The 23156-nt window shown below is 41.1% G+C and overlaps 1 protein-coding gene across 8 annotated transcripts in view; it reads left to right on the plus strand.

Moving 5' to 3' along the window:
• The window catches only part of LOC117966865 (nuclear factor 1 X-type-like), a 145328-nt gene that overhangs the window by 14421 nt on the left and 107751 nt on the right, over positions 1–23156 (plus strand). Inside the window, exon 1 of one of the 8 annotated variants that reach the window (XM_059008167.1) lies at positions 2335–2492. The exons of 1 other annotated variant lie outside the window; for it this stretch is intronic. In XM_059008167.1, coding sequence (XP_058864150.1) covers positions 2466–2492 — 27 coding nt within the window. In that variant the 5' untranslated portion in view covers positions 2335–2465. Of the gene's footprint in view, positions 1–2334; positions 2493–2927; positions 3223–14479; positions 14603–23156 lie in introns of those variants that run through there. 6 more of the 8 variants (XM_059008172.1, XM_059008171.1, XM_059008174.1 and 3 more) reach the window with 6 other exon arrangements.

Genomic DNA, 23156 nt, shown 5'->3' on the forward strand with positions numbered 1-23156 from the left:
ACGGCATCCTGGGTCCGGTCCCTCACACTCACCGCTAGGCTACACCAGCACAAACACGTGACCCTGTGACCTCAAATTCTCCTAAGGCTACTTGCAGCAGAGGGAGGTTAAACATTACAGCTTAGATTTTAAATAGAAGGGGTGACATTTTTCAAAATGCATTTTCTTTTTTTTAAAATAGCCATTTCCCCCGTATCAGCCTCACAGATATGATGATTATAAAATAACAGCCTTTTTAATTACGCGCAGGATTATGTTGCGTGTACTACACCTTTTAAAAAAAGTGAATGAAAAACTGCACCCTAGCAATGATTCAGATATGATAGCAAAGAAAGCTCTATCGCCAGTCGGCCCGAGCGTCTTCCTAGTGTTTGCCTTTATCACTACAGCTTAACTACAACAATAATAATAACAGACATTTCAAATCCAAACCGTTTTGGGCTAATACTTATTGTGCCAACAGGGAGTTCTGTATGTATTTATTTAATTCAATTATATACACGTGTTATATATCTACATCAACATTCCATTGCCACTACTGAATATATAATGGAGTTCATACGGCGCGCCTTTTCACCGGAGGAGATCCACCGTCATTACAGCTTTGCATCCAAGCGTCTTAACCTATTATTAATTTAATACGTGTTGTGTTACACAAGCCTACCCAAAGGACATGTGCAGTAAGTTACTCAGCTTGCCACTTTTGCCTATACTGGGTGTGTGGGAGAAAGTTTGCATATATTTTTTAAATAATATTTCTTCATACAACAACATGATTGACATGACTTAACCAACACGTGGCACAGTAATGCTGGAGTTGAAGAAATGCGCGGTGTATGTTAATAGTATTGTCCCAGCACACGCGTGATTTCTGTAAAGGATTTTTCTCGGCTGGCTATAAGAACCTCCCTATACACAAAATAATACGACGCTATATTATTATTTGTTTATTTAGCAGACGCCTTTATCCAAGGCGACTTACAGAGACTAGGGTGTGTGAACTATGCATCAGCTGCAGAGTCACTTACAACTACGTCTCACCCGAAAGACTGAGCACAAGGAGGTTAAGTGACTTGCTCAGGGTCACACAATGAGTCAGTGGCTGAGGTAGGATTTGAACCGGGGACCTCCTGGTTATAAGCCCTTTTATTTAACCACTGGACCACACAGCCAGATCTCACTAATGTGTTCTAAGCATCCTGGGAAACCTGGAATGCCTACTATTTTAAAACGTGTCTATTTTGCTTCTATGTTTTAGGGTGTAGAATATCCTTTTTCGGGTTACATGGCCCAAAATAAAAGACCCCTAGATTCACGGAGTCCTCAAAAAGGTTTACTATACCCAGAAAGGGTCGACATCCTTTCACTCTTCAACACATCTTTTGCAATCCGAAGTATTTTTGTTTTTATCATTGACTAACAATCTGCTAATGTATATTTGATTTCCATCATTACATTGTGCGCTTCTTTACCAGCATAGCAATTTACTGTATGCCCTGCACACTGAATATTATAAGCCAAACTTAAACGATCCCATTTGATATAGAGTATTGCCTCATTTTCCCAGTGGTGCTATTTTTGGACCCGCGCCAACACAGGGCTGTTTTACTGACCTAACTGAAAATACAGAACACGTTTAATTCGCGTTAACGACTTTTTAAACGCAATGGCACACCGTGCCACACGGGCAGGCGACTGTAACCTTCCATTCCCTGATAGATTTTCTGATTTTACTAAAAATGATAAGGAAAACTCCACACAGTACTAATGCAGAAGGGTTATCAATACTAACTCAAATACAAATGCCTGTTTAGTAGTATGACTCTGGGTTTTATTAGTCTGTATATTTTAATGTCGGTTGTAGCCAGAATAAAAACAGCTTCAGGCGAACACCATTTTAAACCGCTGACCACAGCCTCGTTTGACTCATCAGAGCTGGGAGGAGAGAAGTCCTTGAACTAAACCAGAAGAATCTGTTTGTGCGCCATTAATTATAGCAGAGTTATATATGCAACGCCTGTCAGACTTCAGGCAGTACAACAATCGCTATTGCAGCTTTAAACCCTCATCGTGTAACAAAAAATACAAAAAAAAGAGCCTGTTTTGACCACGACCCGTCGTACATGCCTCAGAAAAACAACCAAATAAACACTGCGCTTTCATCTGATTATTATATATATATATATCGCCGATTAAACTTTCTGCAGAGCGCCGAAAAGTTAACACAAGTAGCTAGCGATTTATTTTTTACATTCTCACCGCAAACTCTGTTTTTTTTAAAAAAAGGGCTGTGCTTCTTGAGCAATTTTTTTCCCAAAACTTTGTCTAACTTTCACTTTCTGGTTCAGAGGCGGAGCTAAGCAATCCGCATGGAGCAGGAGAAGGCGAGCGATTGCAATGAAGCCTCACAGCAAACTTACTTCCAACTTAAATAAGATCTCTCATTTTTTCCACCAAAAATAACCATGTACTCCCCGTACTGCTTGACACAGGTAATCCGGAGCCTCTTTCTGTATTTTCGCTTGCCTGCTTTTGCCTGTCGCAATGCGCGGATGTCGTGTCTGTTTCGATTAGTTGTTGCTCCTTTTTCTCTTCTTTCTCCGTTCATTTTTTTTGGATACCGAGTGGGCTTTTTGTTTAATGGCATCTTTCCAATGGAGTTCTTTCTTGTGCGTTCGATTGCACATGGTTTGAAACTGAAAATGGCGTTTCTGCTGGAGGCTTTGCATTAAAATGGGGGAGATTGTAACCTAAATATACACATACGGTTATTATTATTATTATTATTATTATTATTATTATTATTATTATTATTATTATTATTATTATTATTATTATTCTTGTAGTTGTTTTTCCACGCCCTAAACAGTGGATGCAAACCAAAATACGTTCTAGGGAGTGCCTTAGGTTTGGAAATTGCATTGGAATTGAATTTCTGTCTGTGCCGAGCGCGTCTCTCTCTCGTTGACTGCACGCAGCTTACTTGGAGAGACTCAGTCGTGTTTAAGTTGACCTCCACTGTCTCGTCCCATTTGCAGTTCTGTAAATAAGGCGTTTTTTTTTTTTTTTTTTTTTGAGGCAGACTATGCTGATTAAGATAACTGCCGTGCAGATCATTAGCGTGCTTGGGTGTGTGGTAGAGAGAATAAGGGAAGGCGGTTTGTGAAAGGACGCTGTTTTAAAATCATGATTCTAAGTTTTGTTCAAGGCGGCCTTGTGCAGGTAGGCGGCTTCCATACATTTCTTGAAAACGTAAAAAAAAATTCCTTCACTTTTTTAAAAATATTTATTGATTCTAATAATTTTTGGGTGAATGTGGCTTAAGTGAAATGGGATATGGATATCTATCTATCTATCTATCTATCTATCTATCTATCTATCTATATGTATGCATATATATGTATGTATATGTATATATATATATATATGTATATATATATGTATATGTATATATATATATATATATATATATATATATATATATATAGATAGATAGATAGATAGATAGATAGATAGATAGATAGATAGAAAGTATTGTTTTCTGGGTGAAACTCTTTTAAAGACATGTAACTGCATTGGCCGAGCAGGACGGCTGCGTTTGCAAAGCGACTGTCACTTACACGTTATTACGTTATTAAAACACGTTTTTTTAATAGAATGTAAGCTGGCTGGGACGCATCTATAATGTGGTTTATACACGTGCATTGATGTGATGTGATATTCACTAAATGTCCTGCCAAAAAAAAAACAAAAAAAACATCGCAAAGCAAATTAAATCAATGCGATGCACTGGAATGATGGCACGCATGTGTATATATTGTTTTTATCTCGTTGTAAATACGCACTCGTGAATTAAGAGTATGCCTCTGGGTGCACCCTTTTCCATTGAGAATTTGCCATTGGTATACTATATGCAATGACACAACCATTACTGTCGACCTCTGAAGGCATTGACGTGTATAATTGCGCGCGTGTGTGTGTGATTGTGTGTGTAGGTATGTGTATATATGTATGTATGTGTATATATTTATCTTTCTGTATAGAGTAGAAAGAGTATGGATAATAACAGGTTGCAATGGTATTGTGTCATTCCAGGCAAATGAAGTTCTCATTTATTTTACACAGTAAAAGGATTACATCTAATCGGTGTGTTGTTAAAAGCAATCCAGACACAGGGATTGTATTGTCGTTATAACTGCTTGGTCAGGAGGTGTGCGAAGTGTTTGCGTTCTGCGGCCTTCTAGATTCAAATGCATTGACACTCCGCACTTCATATCGGTTGAACAACACCTCGACTCATCGGACATACAAGAATTACACTGAGAAACATCTGTGTGGATTTACTGAATGGGCTATTTATTTATAAATGTATTACTGTTAATCAGAAACGCCGCCCGTCTACACTCGTATAGAAAAATAAAGCTATTGTAAAAACTAGAGAGAATATTTTTCACCAAATAATTAATAAACTCATCTTCTATTTCAACGTGCACGTCATTTTAAACATTCTTTGTGTGTGTGTATGTATGTGTGAAGTAAAACGCATGGGCTTGCTTCAGTATTTATTTTAATTGTTGCGCATGGTAAACAGTTTTTTTTTAAAATTGTGTTTAAATGAAGGGTATCGGTAGGGTGCTATCGCTGTATTTCTAAACAGTGTTAGTATAGGATTGTAGAAGTTAAGAGTCCACTGAACGTACAGGTCGTGTTAAATACAGGCCTAGGTAGCACAGATTAGGCAGACACGCGCTCTGCGACAATGCGTCACCTGCAATGCAGTTTGGAGAATTGGATGTATTCTTGTAATTGTTAGAAACAATTGGATTGGTAATTAACATGTAGCCGACCTCGAATCTTTTAAAAACCCAAACCGTGCATTTTTCCTTTCGCATGAGAACATTTGGAAAGCACACATCTACCCCAGTTTTATGTTAAAATATTAGGGATTAAGATATATATTTTTAATACGTTCTTAAATATTTTAACTATATTCTGTTGGCCTATTATATTTTCAGTCGTGCATAAATGCAGCTTTCTCTGTGGCAGTGAAAAGGGGCAGACGTTACAACTCCCGAGGTGTGGAATAAAGGGTAGTTCTGTGCAGTACAGAAAAGCGATGGTGCATTTCTAAAAAATAAAGACTACAAATGCGTGTGCTGTAAGGATAAACTTACACGTAGTTCAATTTAGTTTGAACTATTTTGGTTTAAAAGCAGGCACTTTGCAGAAACTGCACCTGCAATGACCTGTAGTTAATTTGTCGGCCTTTATGTTTAGAATTGTAAGATATCATTTTGGTGGCGGTAAGCCCTTTTTTAATTAAAGGTTACACATGCACTTAATCTGACTGTTTAGCAACAAACTGTACAACGTTCCAGATTTTTTTTCTTCCTTCTAAATATAATGTTTACTGCGCGCCTCGCGCGGTATTGAACATTCCAAAGCCAAATCACATAAAGTTCAGCATATGAATTTAAAAAAATAAAATAAATAAAAAAAATAAAAATATATACATCTGTTGGGGCTTCCTGGGATTAATAAGCAGTGTTAAAAAAAAAAATCTTCCCATAACTGTTCCAGAAAAATATTAAGAGTTTAAATTGTGTGTGTGGCGTGTGTGTGTGCTCAGAACATTTCTTTCAATTAATTAACATGAATTGGCATCATTTCTAGACGTACAGTAGACCTAACACTTTATTAATCCGTCCATTTACACACACACACACACACACACACACACACAGAGTTACCGTGTGCAGAATTGTACCATATTAAGTTTCCTATCTGTGCCTCTGAAGGCCTGAAATTGAGATACCCATTACCCTTCATCCACAGGAATGCACCGTCCCCACGCTTATCATATATGTGTTGTTAATTTAAGTGCGTTCAGGAATTGCAGTCCCAGGTAGGGACTGGATACAGATGCGAACATCGCGCGATGAATTATTAAAACGGATAAAAAGCCTGACTGGAAACCATGCTAAGAGAGAGAGAGAGAGAGAGAGAGAGAGAGAGAGAGAGAGAGAGAGAGAGAGAGAGAGAGAGAGAGAGAGAGAGAGAGAGAGAGAGAGAGAGAGAGAGAGAGAGAGAGAGAGAGAGAGAGAGGCACGTGGATTTGTAAATGAAAACATATGAGGGCATTTCTACTTCATTTACAGCGTTCTGTGTGAAAAGAGACGTGTCGTTTAATGCGATACACAGAGTGAAGCAGTGTAGGACTTGACAAATCAGACAAAGACTCTGTTTCACCCACTCTACAGGCCTGTAGTATTCACACACATTGTCACCCACACGCACACGCGCTATACAAGGGGCTGGCTACACAAATTCATAGTCTATATTATTATTATTATTATTATTATTATTATTATTATTATTATTATTATTATTATTCACATCAACAATAACTGACAGATCTACGCGGTGATCTGATTCAAGCATTCAAAATCCAGGGGACTTTTTCGACCTGAAAAAATAAACAAGGACCAGGGGTCACAAATGGAGATTAGATAAAGGGGCATTCAGAACAGAAAACAGGAGGCACTTTTTTACACAGAGAATTGTGAGGGTCTGGAACCAACTCCCCAGTAATGTTGTTGAAGCTGACATCCTGGGATCCTTCAAGAAGCTGCTTGATGAGATTCTGGGATCAATAAGCTACTAACAACCAAACGAGCAAGATGGGCTGAATGGGGCCTCCTCTCGTTTGGAAACTTTCTTATGTTCTTATAACGTAGGCCTACACACTGCAAATGAAATGAACGCTTTGTTTGACAAAGAAACAAAATGTGTTAAGCACGAAAAATAAACGGTTTTCTATGGTACTAGAGCAGCAGCGGTGTCTTAACACAGCCCCCTTAGAGGGGTGTTATTATTCATCAGGATTGTATTTCCTGCTCTTATTGTATTACTTGTATTGTAACACTTGAAATGTATTTGCTTACGATTGTAAGTCGCCCTGGATAAGTGCGTCTGCTAAGAAATAAATAATAATAATAATAATAATAATAATAATAATAATAATAATAATAATAATAATAATAATAATAATAATTCCAGACGTGTTTTTTTATTTTTTATTGCGTGGATATACTGTGGTTTCATTTGTACATGGCTGGCTTTCGCGCAGCACCCTCGCATTAATTTGGCCCTTGGCATAAGTCACAATTAAGAGGAAGCTTGCGCAGCAACGCACGCAGAGGATGGTAAAAACTGTACGTTACACGCCCCGCGCTGTTTCATTGTCAATAACCCCTGGCAACGCCACTCTGTGTGTCAGTGTAAATTAGTGCTATTAGTGGGTTATTAGGATGTAATGCCTTGGGTGCAAGCGCCGTAGAAATTTAAGTGCCGCAATTTCGATACGATTCGTCAGCCTTACGCCTTAGTTGCATTTCATTCTTCAATTCGATGTATTCAAAGAGGAGGCTATGGTATGAAGCTATAGGCTGCACGTGCGCATTGAAACGCAATGCATGTTTTTGTTTATCATTTAGTTAACCCTTTCCGCTATTTCACTTCGTAGTTATTCGCTCTTACTCGACTTATTGAATACAGAACGGCGGTTTATCCATCATTCCAGCTTGCGGGTTTCAAAGTATTTCAGATGCATTGATATTGCGGCATCTGTTTCCACTTGTGTGCAGAAGCCTTATAGAAAAAAACAAAACTCAAACTACAACCACAAAATAATAACAAGAAATGCATATTGTTTTCGACATTGAGACACCAGTTAAGCAAATACAGTAACAATCAAAAAGTCGCCATTGTGACGTGTTGTGGCTGGACACGTCCATGTGAATCACCACGCACGCACATGGCTCTGGTATTAAGGGGCTTGGAGCGCAATCGACGCGTTCCCTTGTGGCTTTTGCTGGGACAGTTATTCCGTCCTGGTGGGTCTCATCATTTCTGACCAATCAAAACCGGCTTTCTATGCGAGGGACTAAACATGACCCCAAAACGGGTTCCTAACCAGGGGCGCTGTTGGAACACGGCGCATTGTGTTTCTGTAGAAGTTTTGCAATCAAACTAAGCACGTTCTGTAGGGAAACTGACCTTATTTTAAAGACGTCTGTCTTTTTAAACCAGTTTTGAAATAGCAACACACGTATCATCACAGAGACTCGTTTACAAGCCCAACGCATTGCCACTTTTTCCAATGCACCCGTGATCCGCATCATAACCCTATAGTGATTCTTAACTGCTGCGATATAATCCTGTTATACATTGTTATATAAAATTATACAGTACAGGCAGTCGCTAACACCGCGCGTTAACCCTTTAACTGTCGATGTTCTCTTTTTGTATAGGCAATATTACCTTTTTTAATAGTTCTCAAAATAAGAGCATTAAAATGAATTTTAAAACACTGTTCGATGAGCCTGGTTCCTTCTGTGTGTCCCGCTCTGTATTGTACACATGCAGGCAGTGATGTGCGGCAGATTTCACGGCTGCAGTCTTGAATGAATGTTTCTGCTTTACGGTTTGTTTTAATTTAGAGTGGTATTTTTTCAGCGCGTAGTTTAGCGCTCAGCTTGTCATAATGAATTAGAACAGCTGTTATGGGAATTACAATCTAATAGACGAAACAGCCTGAATAAACAAATTATGCTTCTTCTGTTGTTTAGTTTTCGTTTTAATTAAAAACAAACACAAATAAAACGACCCCTTATCGGCGGATAAGGAAAAGCACGTTGCTGAATGATAATGCAGGCGCATATGAGGAAACGGTCATTTGTTTAAATATTGAATTGTGTTTTTGTTTTCTTAGCATTTATTTGCAGATTAATTCCAATTCCTGATCCCACAGATATATAGAAACATGTTCTGTATTTGGTGTTGCATAGGCAAGCGTGGGATATCTATCTGTGAGTCAATGAACGCGTTTCAGCACTGAAATAATGCGAGTCTCGGATCTGACTTCTATTGCAGTGCTCGCTCATTGTGACGTTTCTATCACGTACCGCGTTTCACCTGGTTTCTAATAGCGTACGTTTTCACATTACAATTTAGGTCAATAAGAACCAGATAGTTCATCGTTGTGGGGTTTTATCCGGGGGAATCCTAGGTGCACGGCTGTGTTCTGTAGTGCGTCTTGGCTGACGCCTTCCATACGTCACAAACCGCTGCAGCCCTCGTCTTCCTCTGTCTGTACTTACAGTAGGTCACACAGCAGCTGTCTTCCCGTTTGGCCATGAAACAGGCGGTATATTTTGAGACACGATAATTATAAAAGCTTTAACTACAGGGCAATGCAGGCTATGAGTCTAAAATATCCCAGTTCTCTCTGTCTTGTTTAGACAGTCTTGTTTCATTTTCTGTTGCACTCAGAACACCCTGGTAACCTTTTAACTGTTTAAACCTCCCCCGTGGCTTCAGTCGCGCTCCCAATCACGTCTAAGGACAGCAGGTACACCAGAGTGTTACAATTAACCCGCCCCCCCTGCAACACTCTAGAAATACATCAGTAGAAACTGCTACATAGAATACCAGTGGTGTTTGTTACACCCGCTAGGGGAGTTGCAGGGGGGGCAGGTTAGTGGTTACACTCTGGTGTAGCTGCTGTACTCGGGGAGAAGTCATGTTTGAGCTCTACGGATGCCACAGGGGGGATTTTAACATTTTAAGAAGTCCCCAGGATGTGACGACATACAGAAAACAGAATGCAAAGTGAACCTGAACAACAAGAATGAGTTACCGTGAGATTTCAGCCCCCCTACCAGACTGCCCCTTAACTCTTTACATGGAAGAAACCACTGCCCTAGAGCCTTTGATTGAGAAGATGCCAGAATGCACGAGTCACACAAACGCATACAAGATGACAATCTGCTGTTGCTTGGGCCAATGGACTAATTAACTGCATTTTTATTACTGTGTTTTTTTAAATGGTTTTGCAAAATGCTGCATGAAGATCATAATGATGATTGTTCATTGCCCTTGCATGGTTAGAGCTGATCAATTGGGAGGCTTAAGGTCTGGAGCTGAGGGACTGGGAGGAATTGTGGCATGACTTAAAACTGAAGGGAAGCAATGTGACTGAGTGATTAGAGCTGAGAGACTGGGAGGGAGGGAAGCAGTGTGTCTCTAGTGGAGCTGAGGAGGGACTGGGAGGGAGGGAAGCAGTGTGTCTCTAGTGGAGCTGAGGAGAGACTGGGAGGGAGGGAAGCAGTGTGGCTCTCGTGGAGCTGAGGAGGGACTGGGAGGGAGGGAAGCAGTGCGGCTCTAGTGGAGCTGAGGAGGGACTGGGAGGGAGGGAAGCAGTGCGGCTCTAGTGGAGCTGAGGACGGACTGGGAGGGAGGGAAGCAGTGTGGCTTGATGTTCTCAGGGATTACAAGGGAGGGAGGCAGTACATAAACTAGCATTGTTCCAAGGGTAGATCATGGATTTAAAAGCTCAGTTTCACTCCGTGATAGATGTGGTTGTGCTGTGAAAAAGGAGCCACCCGCTGTGGCTTGGCTTATCAGCAGTGGACAAGACGATCCATGACCACAGCAGTCAGTGCATCGCGGCTTCACTCTTCACAATGCTGTCACAGTTACACCAGCCCGAGTTCAGTGAGGAGATACCACGGTTCAGCTCACCCTAGTACAGTAGGCGCTCTTTACTTATTCATTTGCTTAAAGGTCCTCTTGCTACGGCACGGAAAGCGGCTATCTCGTTAGCTGTGATACCATCGGCACTGCTCCCCTTACCACTGTGCATTCCAAGCCTTTTCATCCAGATCGAAAAGCACGATCACAAATAATTGACCTCTAATTCGAACTGAAGACGTGGCACTCCGAAGGGCTTTAGGGTAGTTTGGTGACTGCCAAGGCTATATCGTAATAGAGGTTTTCTGCAGTCGTTCTGTGTTGATTCAGTTAAAACATTGCTTCTTGTGTTGCAGCCTTGCAAGAGTGTCCCAGATAGTTAGAGACACTCACACAGCGAGCCTCCTTAAACAGTAAACAGAGAAACATCTCCTAGCGACAACCACAGCAAAAATCAATAACAAACTTCCAAAAGCTTGGCAAAGAGTCTGTTGACTGACATCAACAAGCAAAGCAGTCGGTAAGCTGGGTCTAAGATATGCAGATGAGCGAATCCCATGATGCACAAACCGTGCAGCTGTCCTGCGATCTTCAGGAATTTGCATAACACAGGGAATCTACTGTGACCATTTAAGCACGTCCACATTTAAAGACTGTTGTAAGGAAGGTTTTGGGAAAGCATGTTTTTTTTAAAAAAAAAAAAAAGCAGAAAAAGTGTTTTGGAAAGTAAAAATGAACTTCTAACAGCTGAGAAAAACAGGCTTACGAAACAGGCAGACTTTAATTCATAAAAATGATTCTTAAAACAGTTCTCATTTTTTTTGAGAATGAGGGTCCTCTGCTCATTATCAGGCCTGGTCAGTGTTCCCTTCACAATGATGAAAGAACCATGTTAAAAACAGATCGGCATGTGTTTTACAACAAGCCCTTGCAAAATGTAAGTCAGGGCTGATCTGTAAATCTCCATATTCTAGGAGGTCAGTGAAACGTGTCTCAGTACTAGCTGTCTGAGTGAGTCTCTCCTCACCCTGCCCCACAGCTGAGCCCTCTCAGATTCATTGGAACTCCACAAGAAGCTTCACTGCAGTCTCACAATGTCGCTGTGTTTTCGTGTTACTGTAGAAACGGCACTGAGAGAGTCGAATTAAACCAATGTGTGCTCGACAACCCCAGAGCGCCCTTGAGCATGAAAACGAGAAAGCCTGTTAATACTGCAGATAATCATTGAGGATTTTCTTTTTTTCCAGAAAATCTTTATCTATCAAACACATGGGGAGGTGCTTGAATAGGTTTTTAGTTCTGAGTTTGCACCAGTAGTTTTTTTTTCCTTTCTTCTTGTGCAAAGTTAGACTGATTCCAGAGTGTTTTGGAGGCTGTGAATTTTAAAGTGTTTGTTGCTTATAAAATAAAGGTATAAGCGGGTGAGGGAGGGAGCAGTTCAGTCATCTGGACTGGAGGGAGCACCCTTTCTCTTAGGGGCTGAGGGAGGGAGCAGTTCAGTCTACATGCCTCAAGCCTGCCCTGGACTGGAGGGAGCACCCTTTCTCTTAGGGGCTGAGGGAGGGAGCAGTTCAGTCTCCATGCCTCAAGCCTGCCCTGGACTGGAGGGAGCACCCTTTCTCTTAGGGGGTGAGGGAGGGAGCAGTTCAGTCTCCATGCCTCAAGCCTGCCCTGGACTGGAGGGAGCACCCTTTCTCTTAGGGGGGTGAGGGAGGGAGGGAGCAGTTCAGTCTCCATGCCTCAAGCCTGCCCTGGACTGGAGGGAGCACCCTTTCTCTTAGGGGGTGAGGGAGGGAGCAGTTCAGTCCCCATGCCTCAAGCCTGCCCTGGACTGGAGGGAGCACCCTTTCTCTTAGGGGGTGAGGGAGGGAGCAGTTCAGTCTCCATGCCTCAAGCCTGCCCTGGACTGGAGAGACCAGTCAACAATCCACCTGGAGGTGAAAGACAGTATCCAATGTCATTGCGAATACACTGAGCTGTCCAGAGCACAAGTAATTGACTCCTGTTACAGTACGTCATGTGTGTGCTTCAAAGCTCTTGTAAAACACGATATACCCGTTGGCAGATGGGGTTTGCAGCTGTAGAATTAGGTAGGTAAATGAGATGCCAGCTTCAAAGTGTCATCGTGTTCCGTTCAGAACAGCGAAACATTCTATCTATTGGCTTGCATATGGCCCTTAACTATGCCTGGCTTTTGCCCAAACCCATAAAACTCAAGTCCCACCTGCGTTCTGTCTGTTTGAAGCCTGAGGACCTTCTTGCGTTTTTATGAAAACACATTTCCCTTCCCAGTTTTTGGGGGAAGTCTTTTGCATGTCGGCTTGCCCCCCCCCCCCCCCTCCTTCTTATTGGCACATTGAATTGTCCAGACCAGACTGTAATGGGAGTCACTTTGGACAGTATTGTCAGCATTCAGACTCATTGTGACAGCGTGGTTAATATCACATTCCTCAGTCACACAGAATTCCATCCCAGTTGATCTCGCTTTGAGCAACACATGCATTAGATTCGAAAAGGGTTCCATGCAAGTGTATTACTGCATTGTGTTCTGACAGGATTGTGAGCACGCAGAACACAGGACGTTGCAGTGTGTGTGTGGTTCACAGCTCTGTTGTGTTTTTTGTAGTACTACTCTGTAGTAACCAATGCAATACCTAATAGTCTCATCACTTATTTTACAAGGCTGTTGATAAAGTAGACCATACGACTGTGTAGTAAATACTCTACGCTCGTCTCTCATATCCTACTGTTTGTTCTTCAGTATGGTATAACCTTCAGTGGAAGTCTGATCAGTGCTATGTTATGGTATGGTGTGAAGTCCTTAGTGTTGTATTAAATGTAATTTGCCATGTGTCTGCCCAGTTCTGAATGCTGTCTAGATCATTTTAAATGACCTTTGCTGCTGCAACAGTGTTTGCCACTCCTCCTATTTTTGTGTCGTCTGCAAATTTAACGAGTTTGCTTACTATACCAGAATCTAAATCATTAATGTAGATTAGGAATAGCAGAGGACCTAATACTGATCCCTGTGGTACACCACTGGTTACCTCACTCCATTTTGAGGGTTCTCCTCTAATCAGTACTTTCTGTTTTATACTTGTTAACCACTCCCTAATCCATGTGCATGCATTACCTTGAATCCCTACTGCGTTCAGTTTGAGAATTAATCTTTTATGCGTGACTTTGTCAAAAGCTTTCTGGAAATCTAAGTAAACCATGTCGTATGCTTTGCAATTATCCATTGTCGATGTTGCATCCTTCAAAAAAGTCAAGCAGGTTAGTTAGACACGATCTCCCTTTCCAAAAAGCATGCTGGCTGTCTCCCAGGATAGTGTTACCATATAGGTAATTTTCCATTTTGGATCCTATTATAGTTTACATAAAGTTTACATAAAAATTGTCATAAAAATTGTTAGCAAAATTGTCATGCAAATTTCTAACATCAGAAATTGCTGCTGTGTTTACTTTATATTCTCATAGCAATGACACATTGAATAGTCATCACAGTGTGTGCGTGTGTATATATATATACATAAGCCCGATATACGATAATGCTAAGCATTTCTGTTTTCTGATAATAAATTATTTTAGAAATGTGTTTTTTTGTTGTTGTTTTTTTAAAAACATTTTCCATTTGTTTCATTTAACTGCTTGTTTATTTTTCTCTTCTATAAGCAACCCTTACTGTTGTTGTAGAGGGTAATTGCACACCAAAACTAAACCCGCTACAAAACGCGAAATGCATAGCTTTGTTTGAGCGCCAGTGACATTTCAACGGGCATGCGCTGACAATCAGAAACGAGTATCACCCTGTTCTGTATTTGACGCGAAACACAACACCGTGACCCACCCTGCAACAGAGAGTCCCATTCGCCACACCCCTCGCTGTTTAATCATACATTATTCATGAGCTGGAGCGTGTGCCACACCTGCTGAAGCAGGGTCCGGTAAAGTGCATCAGCTGGTGTGTTCATTTTTTTTATTTTTTAAGACGAGATTTGCTGCAGCGCATTTTAAACCTGGTCGAACTCCAGCCGTGGTTCAACGCGGTTATCTGTAAATCTCAGAGGTGTGTACTTCAATTTTTTTCTTCTTAAAACTCCCAAGTTAGGCCAAGAACAGTATTGCAAGCTAAAACATAACATTTCAAATAATCTCGCCTTCACACTGAACACGAGCACAAGTTTTGCATCCCTCTGTAGAATGAACACATTTTGCTTCATAAAGCCGAATGAAACCTGCTGAATAATGTGATGTTAACATATTGAATTACGCACCGCTTTGTAGTTTAACACAGACTTAAAGAAAAACGTGTCATTTCGCAGTCTAACATGAAATACTGCTGGTATGTAATTACACAGGCGCGTTTGTAAGCTTCGTACTACAGTACTGAATGGTTTTGAACCCGGCGGTGGTCATTTTAAAGATTTGATCATTGATTTGCAGTATTAGGCAGGCGATCGACCCTCAAGAGAAATGGATTTGGAGTTTGAAATGTCGGTAGTTTCTGATAACTCAGCTAAGCCTGTGGGCTGAGATCTTGCTCAGTGGTTAATGGCGTCTTGTGCAGTGACTTTGTTTCGCAATAAATGATCACGTCCCTTTCACTTCAAGACAGACAGCTGTCCGAAGTGTAGAATGAGCTCAATGGAGGTTCTGTTGCCCATATTAATATAGCTGTCGGTTTGGGATCTTTTGCCAGTGTATAATAAAACTCTACTGTGTTGCTTCTGCAGTATTTTACACTATGCGAGTACGTCTTATTTATTAAAACGGGTAAAACTAAAGAAATATCTAGTAGATGAAAACTGAAGGGGACTGTAGGGCTAGATTACTGTGAAATGGGATAGTGTGATCATATTCTAGCTCTGAAGGCAGCACTAGCCAGAACATTTGACTTCTAGTTTTCCTTTACTTCTGTCAAGACAATGAATAAGGCTGTATCTATTATTATTATTATTTATTTCTTAGCAGATGCCCTTATCCAGGGCGACTTGCAGTTGTTACAAGCTATTACATTATTTTTACGTACAATTACCCATTTATACAGTTGGGTTTTTACTGGAGCAATCTAGGTAAAGTACCTTGCTCAAGGGTACAGCAGCAGTGTCCCCCCACCTGGGATTGAACCCACGACCCTCCGGTCAAGAGTCCAGAGTCCTAACCACTACCCCACACTGCTGCCCGTATCTAAAACCAGTGCCTCCAGCTTTCCCTTTCCCAGCTGTCTGGTAAGCAGTGATGCTAAGGAGCATGTATTTGCAATGTCATTTGAATTGTTTTTTTTTTCACATTTCTGGTTTTTGGTGCCCTTATTATTTATTTATTTCATAGCAGACGCCCTGCGATCGTTCTTGGTCGTCCTGGGTTCTGTTGGCTTTGAATTTACATCGAGGTAGTCTGGAGAATTCTAAGTGCCAGGCACTGCACAGCATTCCTCGTTCCACGCAGGTCACGTGACAGCGTGACTTTTCAGCTCCCTCGCCAACGCTGTCTCCTAGACAGCGAGAGTCGGGGGGCTGGCAGGATTGAAAGCCCACCTGATTTGAATGGATGAAGAGGGCTATTGAGAGGCAAGAAAAACAACATCAGAACAGGGACAAAGGGAGAGAAATACAGGAAACGGCATCAGACGTTATCCTGTCTGACTTTCCTGGTGTCTTGTTTGTAAAGACGAATCTGTAGGGTATATTAAACCAGCAGGATTATATTTAATGGGTTTATTCATATTACACATTGCCCTGTGGAATGTCCACATTTCAAATCTTCAAAGTCAAACACGTGCAGTTTTCACTCCCCACAATATATGAACATCGCATGTGTTACGTCTAATCAGACTCTGTGTGGCTGTAAATATGTATGTGTGTGTATCTGCCACGTGGGGGTAAACATCTTTAATAAAACATTTACTCTACAGGGAGAGAGAGGAACATCTTGTTGTCCTTTTAGCTTGACTGCCAGAAACACTGTCGATTTAGTGCTAGTATTGATGTATAATCAGTATTAACCAGATTATCAGTCAATATCCCTATACATGATTATTGTTCCAACGTTAGTTCAAAGAATGTCACATGTCCCAGGAAAGTTCTGCTGATTGGATTCCTGTGCGGTAATGAGATGGGAAGACAATGTCTGCAGAGGACTGTGATATCATAAGGCCCTCTTCTTGAAAAGCCAGCAGTTCTGAAGTGCTTTAGACGGAGCGCAAAGCAGGCGCCTTACACAAAAGCCAAACACACTTATTATTATTTTCTGTGGTTTCCCTCGGAGATTCTTAAGTCGTGTTTAAATAAATCCTGCTGGCCGACTGTGGTGTTTCTGGTGCTAATTTAGACATAAGAACTGAGAGACGTTGACTGCTAACATATTAAACATATGAAATCACCTTTCACTCTGTAATAACAAACATCATTACTGGCTTGCAGGGAGAGCGCGGAGGTGTGATGTTTTTTCTAATGATTGCTTTAAGGAAATGATGAATGGCAAACCCTGCTGCCTTCAGACTTTTCAAAATCCCTTCGGCTTTTATTTTTCAACTAGTAACGCACAGCTATGTTTAGATTTGACACTTGCAATGTGATTTGAATACACCCCATTAAATACTGCTCTTTAAATGAAATGGGAAATGTAGAGTTGAGCAAGACTCCTTACAAAGCACAGTTAGGTTTGCTGAAACATGGTCTCTGATTTCAACATGCCCCTTACTTGCATCAATCAGGTGTTTCCTAGCAGAATCTGAATAACTAACTGTGGTCCCTTTTTAAATTCTGCAGCAGGGCTTCTCGAATTCAACACCCAGGGGGGGATTTGATTGAAATGAAAGCAGCAGACCCCCCCTCAGTTTACCAGAGCAAAGTGTACTACAGCACAGTGAAAGCATGGTGTAGCGCAGTAAGCATTGCTAATCCCAGAGAGGTATGGCAAACCGTGTTAAAAAAAAAAACATGGCAAACCAGGGTAAACTATGTAATCCCTTTAAGTTGCAAAATGTGTCCCACAAGTAAAAAAAAAAGATGCACACTTTCTTATTTTTGCAGTGAGGAGGTCACAGATTGATCTGGTCATGCACACGGTCAGCGTCCTCCTCGCGATGCTCGAGTCGCTCTCAAATTTCAAGAAGAAACCGTTTGAACAAGCTCTCAATTTCTTGATTTTGATAAGGGCCCACCAGCCTCCTCTTAATGCACATCGCAGTGGTGTTTGCTAACAGTATCAGCTCCCTGAACAATCCATTCATTCACCTGACAGAGCCCGCTGCACAGAGGGAATCCTTCATCTGTTATATGAAAATGTCACTATAACCTCCTACTGCTGCAAAGCAGTCGCAAGCAACGTACATTGTAGGAAACAGGATTATTTAAGCTGTCCCAAAGAATTGCTCTTGAGATGTGTGTGGATCACTCACAATACAGCTACAGATTTTAATGGGGTTGAAAATACTGCAAGGCAGGTCTGAAGTCTTAGGTGTTTTAAACATGTTTTTTTTTTAATTTAGTAGTCGGCAATTTTTTTAATTATTTTCTCCCAATTTAAAATAGCCAATTATTTTTAGGCTCACCGCTACCACCCCCGCGCTGACTCGGGAGCCGCGAAGACGAACACACGCTGTCCTTCGAGGCGTGTGCCGTCAGCCGCCCGCTTCTTTACACACTGCAGACTCACCGTGCAGCCGCCTCAGAGCTACAGCGTCGGAGGACAACGCAGCTCTGGGCAGCTTGCAGGCAAGCCCGCAGGCGCCCGGCCAGACTACAGGGGTCGCTGGTGCGCGGTGAGCCGAGGACACCCTGACCGACCTAAGCCCCCCGGGACGGCGCTCGGCCAATTGTGTGCCACCTCCTAGGAGCTCCATCCACGGTCGGTAGTGGAATAGCCTGGACTCAAACCAAACATGTTTAATAAGAAAAAAACGAACTAGCTGCGTCTTTGTGTAGTTGCAGTTTTGGGGATGGATTATTTTTTTGCACGGCTGTATAATTAATTAGTACAGCTCTTTATCCAAAAAGGTTACTAGACTAGACTATCAACAAGGCCTGCATAGGATTCTGTAGAAACTCTAGAGCGTGCGGCTTGTCATTAGTGTGTCTTTGAAATCATTTCTACCTGTCAGAATACGATTGCTCTGTCTAGAAATAAATCATGACGTGCCTTTTACATATAGATATTTTGTATCATTTGCACAGCTGTGGCTAAAAGTATTGCATCCCTGTAGAATTAACTAATTTAGATTCCTAAAGTCGAATGAAACCTGCTGAATAACGTTATGTTAACATATTGGATTACACACCGCTTTGCAGTTTTTCCAGTCTGCTTAAGGACACAAATTGAAAAATGTGACATTTCGAAATCTGACACGTGCGATGTCATTTATGTAGTTTTTTGTTTTTTTTTGATTACTCGATGTTAAATCTCCATGCCGTTCATATAGTTGATTTTTATTTTGAATTGTGTCTCAATCCTAAAATTCTAAGGTGATGCAAAACTTTGGCCACAGCTGTACAGGGGTGTCTGTCTTTAAGCGGTGCAAAGCTAGGGCAGTTGGTATGAATACATGATGTTAGCAAAACAGTCATAGTATCTTACCACGCATTCTACAAGCAGAGTGCATCGGTCCACACACGTTTGTGTGTTGCTACAACTCATAACAGTGACATGCTTCATCACCTACACTCCTCCGATCTGTCATAACCCATTCAGTAATATACCCTTTTTTTATAAATATTGCCTGAACACAATGAGGGTGCCTGGAGAGCCCTCGGCTGAATTCAAATTTCCACGCAGATGAAGTAGAAGCCGCTGTTGCTCGCTGTGGGTAGTTTCTGTAGGGGCTTGCTTGTGGCTGTGCTTGCGCGCAGATTCACTGTGAACTCCAGGCAGCAGCACACAAAAGCAGGGCAGGACATTTGCATAAAGGACAGGGCACCGTGCCCGGCTGGGGGGGACTGCTTGGCACCTCGCCTCGTAGACTGGCAGAAAAAGAAACGCCGTCAATAGAGCTTCCCTTGTTTTAGCAGAATCAGACCCTGACTGTCTGCAATTATGCAGGGGATGGGGGTGGGGGTGGGGGTGGGGGTCTGTGGTTAATTATCTGATTTAAAAAACACAACCACTTAAGATGGTGTTTCTCTGCCTTTTCAATTCCCACCGCTTTATTGAATTATATTAATTATATCGCTTGTGAGAAAGATCCTGTTTTTTTTTTATATCTTATCTTTCTGTGTCTGTGTAAACTATTCTGGCAGTGTTTGGAAACAGGAAAGAGCGGGTTTTCAAAGGGATTTCTCTGTTGCTGAAATAACTTTCCACCCTAATTCTTTTGCTTAGAGGTTGGAGCGGTCCTATTGAAAAACTGCATCTCCCTGTTTCAAGTTAGTTTCAGTCAGGATAGACAAGACAGTAGACTGAACTGCCCATGCCAGCAGTATATATGAGTCAGTATTAGGGGCGTTTAACAATTAATTGCATTGGTCTTATATTGAAATAATTAAAATAGAAGTTGTTTTCTCTTTACTGGAGAAATGAAATTTGCAGTAATGAACTTGTCTTTCTGCCACAGTCTTATTTTTCCATGAGTCCTATGTTGGCCCACTTAGGCAGTTTTGCCCATTTTATTTAGTCATTTTTCCTACATTTTTTTTAATGTCAGGGCCATCTTTAAATAATATCATTCTTTAATATTTCTCACATCTCAAAATGCTAAACGACATGCCGACTGCTGACATTGTTTAACCCATTACGAGCCAAATTAAATTAAACACCTAGAAAATGGAGCTTGATCATCACTGTGGGGGAAAAATAAAAACACCAAGAAATCGTTTTTAGGTTTATTTTATATAGAGGTGTCAAAAAAGCATGTGAAGGGCTGTATGTGCAGAATTAAGACTCACATTTAGACTTTTGCGGTTAACAAAACAAGAGGAGTAAGTTATACTAACAGTAAAATTTAAATAACAGGGCGATGATGCCAGTAAAAATGATCAAAATAAAACATTACAAAATAGCCTGTCCTGAAATGAGGACAATGACACTGAATGGGTTAAAGATTGCGCTCGTATGAAAAGATAAACCCGAAAATGAGCAAAAACGGCAGAAGAGGGTCAGCATAAGATTCAATGCACGTGTAAAATTAAAAATACAGCAATAGACAAGCCCTGTAAATACACCCTCGATGTGACCCAGCGGTAATTCATTCAGAGGTTAAACAGCTTCCATAGGAAATGTCAGACTTCCCCTGTGGGCAGAATTCTCATCTCTTAAACCCTCGGGACGCGTTTTCAAAGCGATTCTCCCAGTCTTGAATTCACTTTTGCTTTTAAAGAGGTAAAACACCTGTTCATGTTACTCAACTAAAACCAAACAGCGGACTGATACGTTTCAAGACCTCTCGTGTGTTTTGTGTCTCATTTTAGAACGTGATTTTTCACGAAATAGAAGTTAACGATGGCTTTTGAAGATAAGGCCCCTTGCGTCCTGGATTGTATGGCATGTGTGTTGTGTCATGCTCGTTAGCTATGTGATCAATCGATTACCCAATCGATCCCGCGCTCCGATGAACCGATTAACCCCCACGCTCTCGTTAATAGAGTAGACTTCGTTTTGTGTCTGTAGTGTGTCGTTGTGGGTCTGGCACCCACAAAGACAATGGCACACTATTGCGGGACAATGTGGCTGTGTGTGTGACAGTGTGTCTGGCATGCAGAACAGCCTTCAACAAAGCCTTGACTATTCATCAACACACACTGAGCAGCACAATCTGACAAACCTGGGAACCAACCAACCAGACTACATCAAGTGGAGGGTTTCCTGTCCTACTGTATAAACGTTCTGAATTACCTTATAGCACTAAAAGAGCTAGCATCACTTTTTTGTTTCCGTATTCAGTTGCTGAGTGGATATATACAGCTCTGGCCAAAAGATTTGCATCACCCTATAGAATGAACTCATTTTGCTTCATAAGGTCGAATGAAACGTTAACATATTGAATTACATACCACTTTGTAGCTTTTCCACATATAGAACGAAAAACTTGCCAGAACTTGCCACATCATTTCGAAATCTAGCATGAAACACTGTACTATGAGAATGGCTTCCGGGAGATGTTGGCGATATCATTTTGTAGTTTCTTAGATTACATGATGTTAAATAAAAAATGATATTCCTAAGTCTAGGTGATGCAACACTTTTGGCCAGAGCTGTATGTGTGTGTGTTTTTTTTATTTTTTATTGTCAATCTTTCCCTTTAAATCCAACACTAGTACAATTCCTATAGCTTGATCTAAGGAAGTCCATTCATCCAAATCAGCTGGTTTAATTTCAGGTAAACAGTCTGTTTTTCACGCATTGCGCTTGTTACACAAACAGAACACTCTTGTGAATGTTCACAGGGGGCTCTGGTTATTTCATTCATGAGGATAAAGACCCGGGTTCGAGTCGAGCTCAGGCTAGGTGGATCTGTTTGTAAGTTTTAGAGAGAGGCACAGGGCTGGACAGGCAGGGGGTGTTCAGGGTAGGATTGAGGGGTGTGCTCTGTGCCCCTGTCCGTCTCCTTTCATGAGCACTAAATCCACGGAAACTCTTGTTATATGTTTGCATATCTCCAGCCGTAACCCCACAGCGTTCGCCCTGTTCACTGGATTCAAGCACAGGCTTAATGACAGCTCTTAAAAAGGGATGTTTTCATAACACTGTGTCAATGGGGCATGCAAACGAGTTAATTACAAAATATTAATAATAGCCTCTTTGTAAGTGATAAAACACAGTGCTCCCAAAGCAATTACAGGCAACCACGACAACAGTCTTGAGATACAGGGATATCGTTGTGCTTTCCATGTTTATTTATTTTTCAAGAAAGTAGGAATCTTTTAAAATCAAGGTTCCCTTTGGCTCTTGCGGTTAAAAAAAAAAACGAGCAAGTTGTCCTAAAAATCTTGTTAAATTAAAATGACACAGATAGACGCCAGTTAAAATGGTCCAATTGTTTTGTTTTTCTTACACAAAGTAGCCTGTCCTTTAAATGAGAACAATCAATGGCTCTTCATGGGTTAATACTGAAACGTCCCCTTTCAATTGGTAATTCATAGAAAGTAGTTTTTTTTAACCCGCTGACTGCCTATTTAAATGACAGAGTAAGGAAAGTGAAGCCATTGCTTCCTGAATCATTCTCATTTCCTGAGCTGCGGGTCACAGTGGAAGCGCGTGCTGTGGGTTGGCCTAGCGGCACACGAAATGGCATTAATGTCACATTATTATTATTATTATTATTATTATTATTATTAATGTGTCACAGAGGGGACAGATTTCAGCACCACAGTTATGTCGCTGATGCCAACTGGAGGAAAGAAATTTGATTTAAAAAAATGTTACACAACTTTGTAATCAAAGACGTTAAAGCCTCAGGAGAAGTGCAATAAGTCTGACAAGAAGACGTTTGTTTGTTTTTTTAACTGGTTTTGAACAACACGGAAACGTTTTTAGAAATGAAACAACATGCTCTCTGTACAGTAGATACGTGTTTCTTTAGTTTTTTTTTTGTTTGTTTCTAGCAAAATAAAACTGATTAAAAACAAAAAAACAAAAAACAAAACACGAAGTGTGACAGCCTTTCCGATTGAATTACCAGGCCACAA

Source organism: Acipenser ruthenus, chromosome 36 (genome assembly GCF_902713425.1).
Source record: "Acipenser ruthenus chromosome 36, fAciRut3.2 maternal haplotype, whole genome shotgun sequence".
Lineage (NCBI taxonomy): Eukaryota > Metazoa > Chordata > Actinopteri > Acipenseriformes > Acipenseridae > Acipenser > Acipenser ruthenus.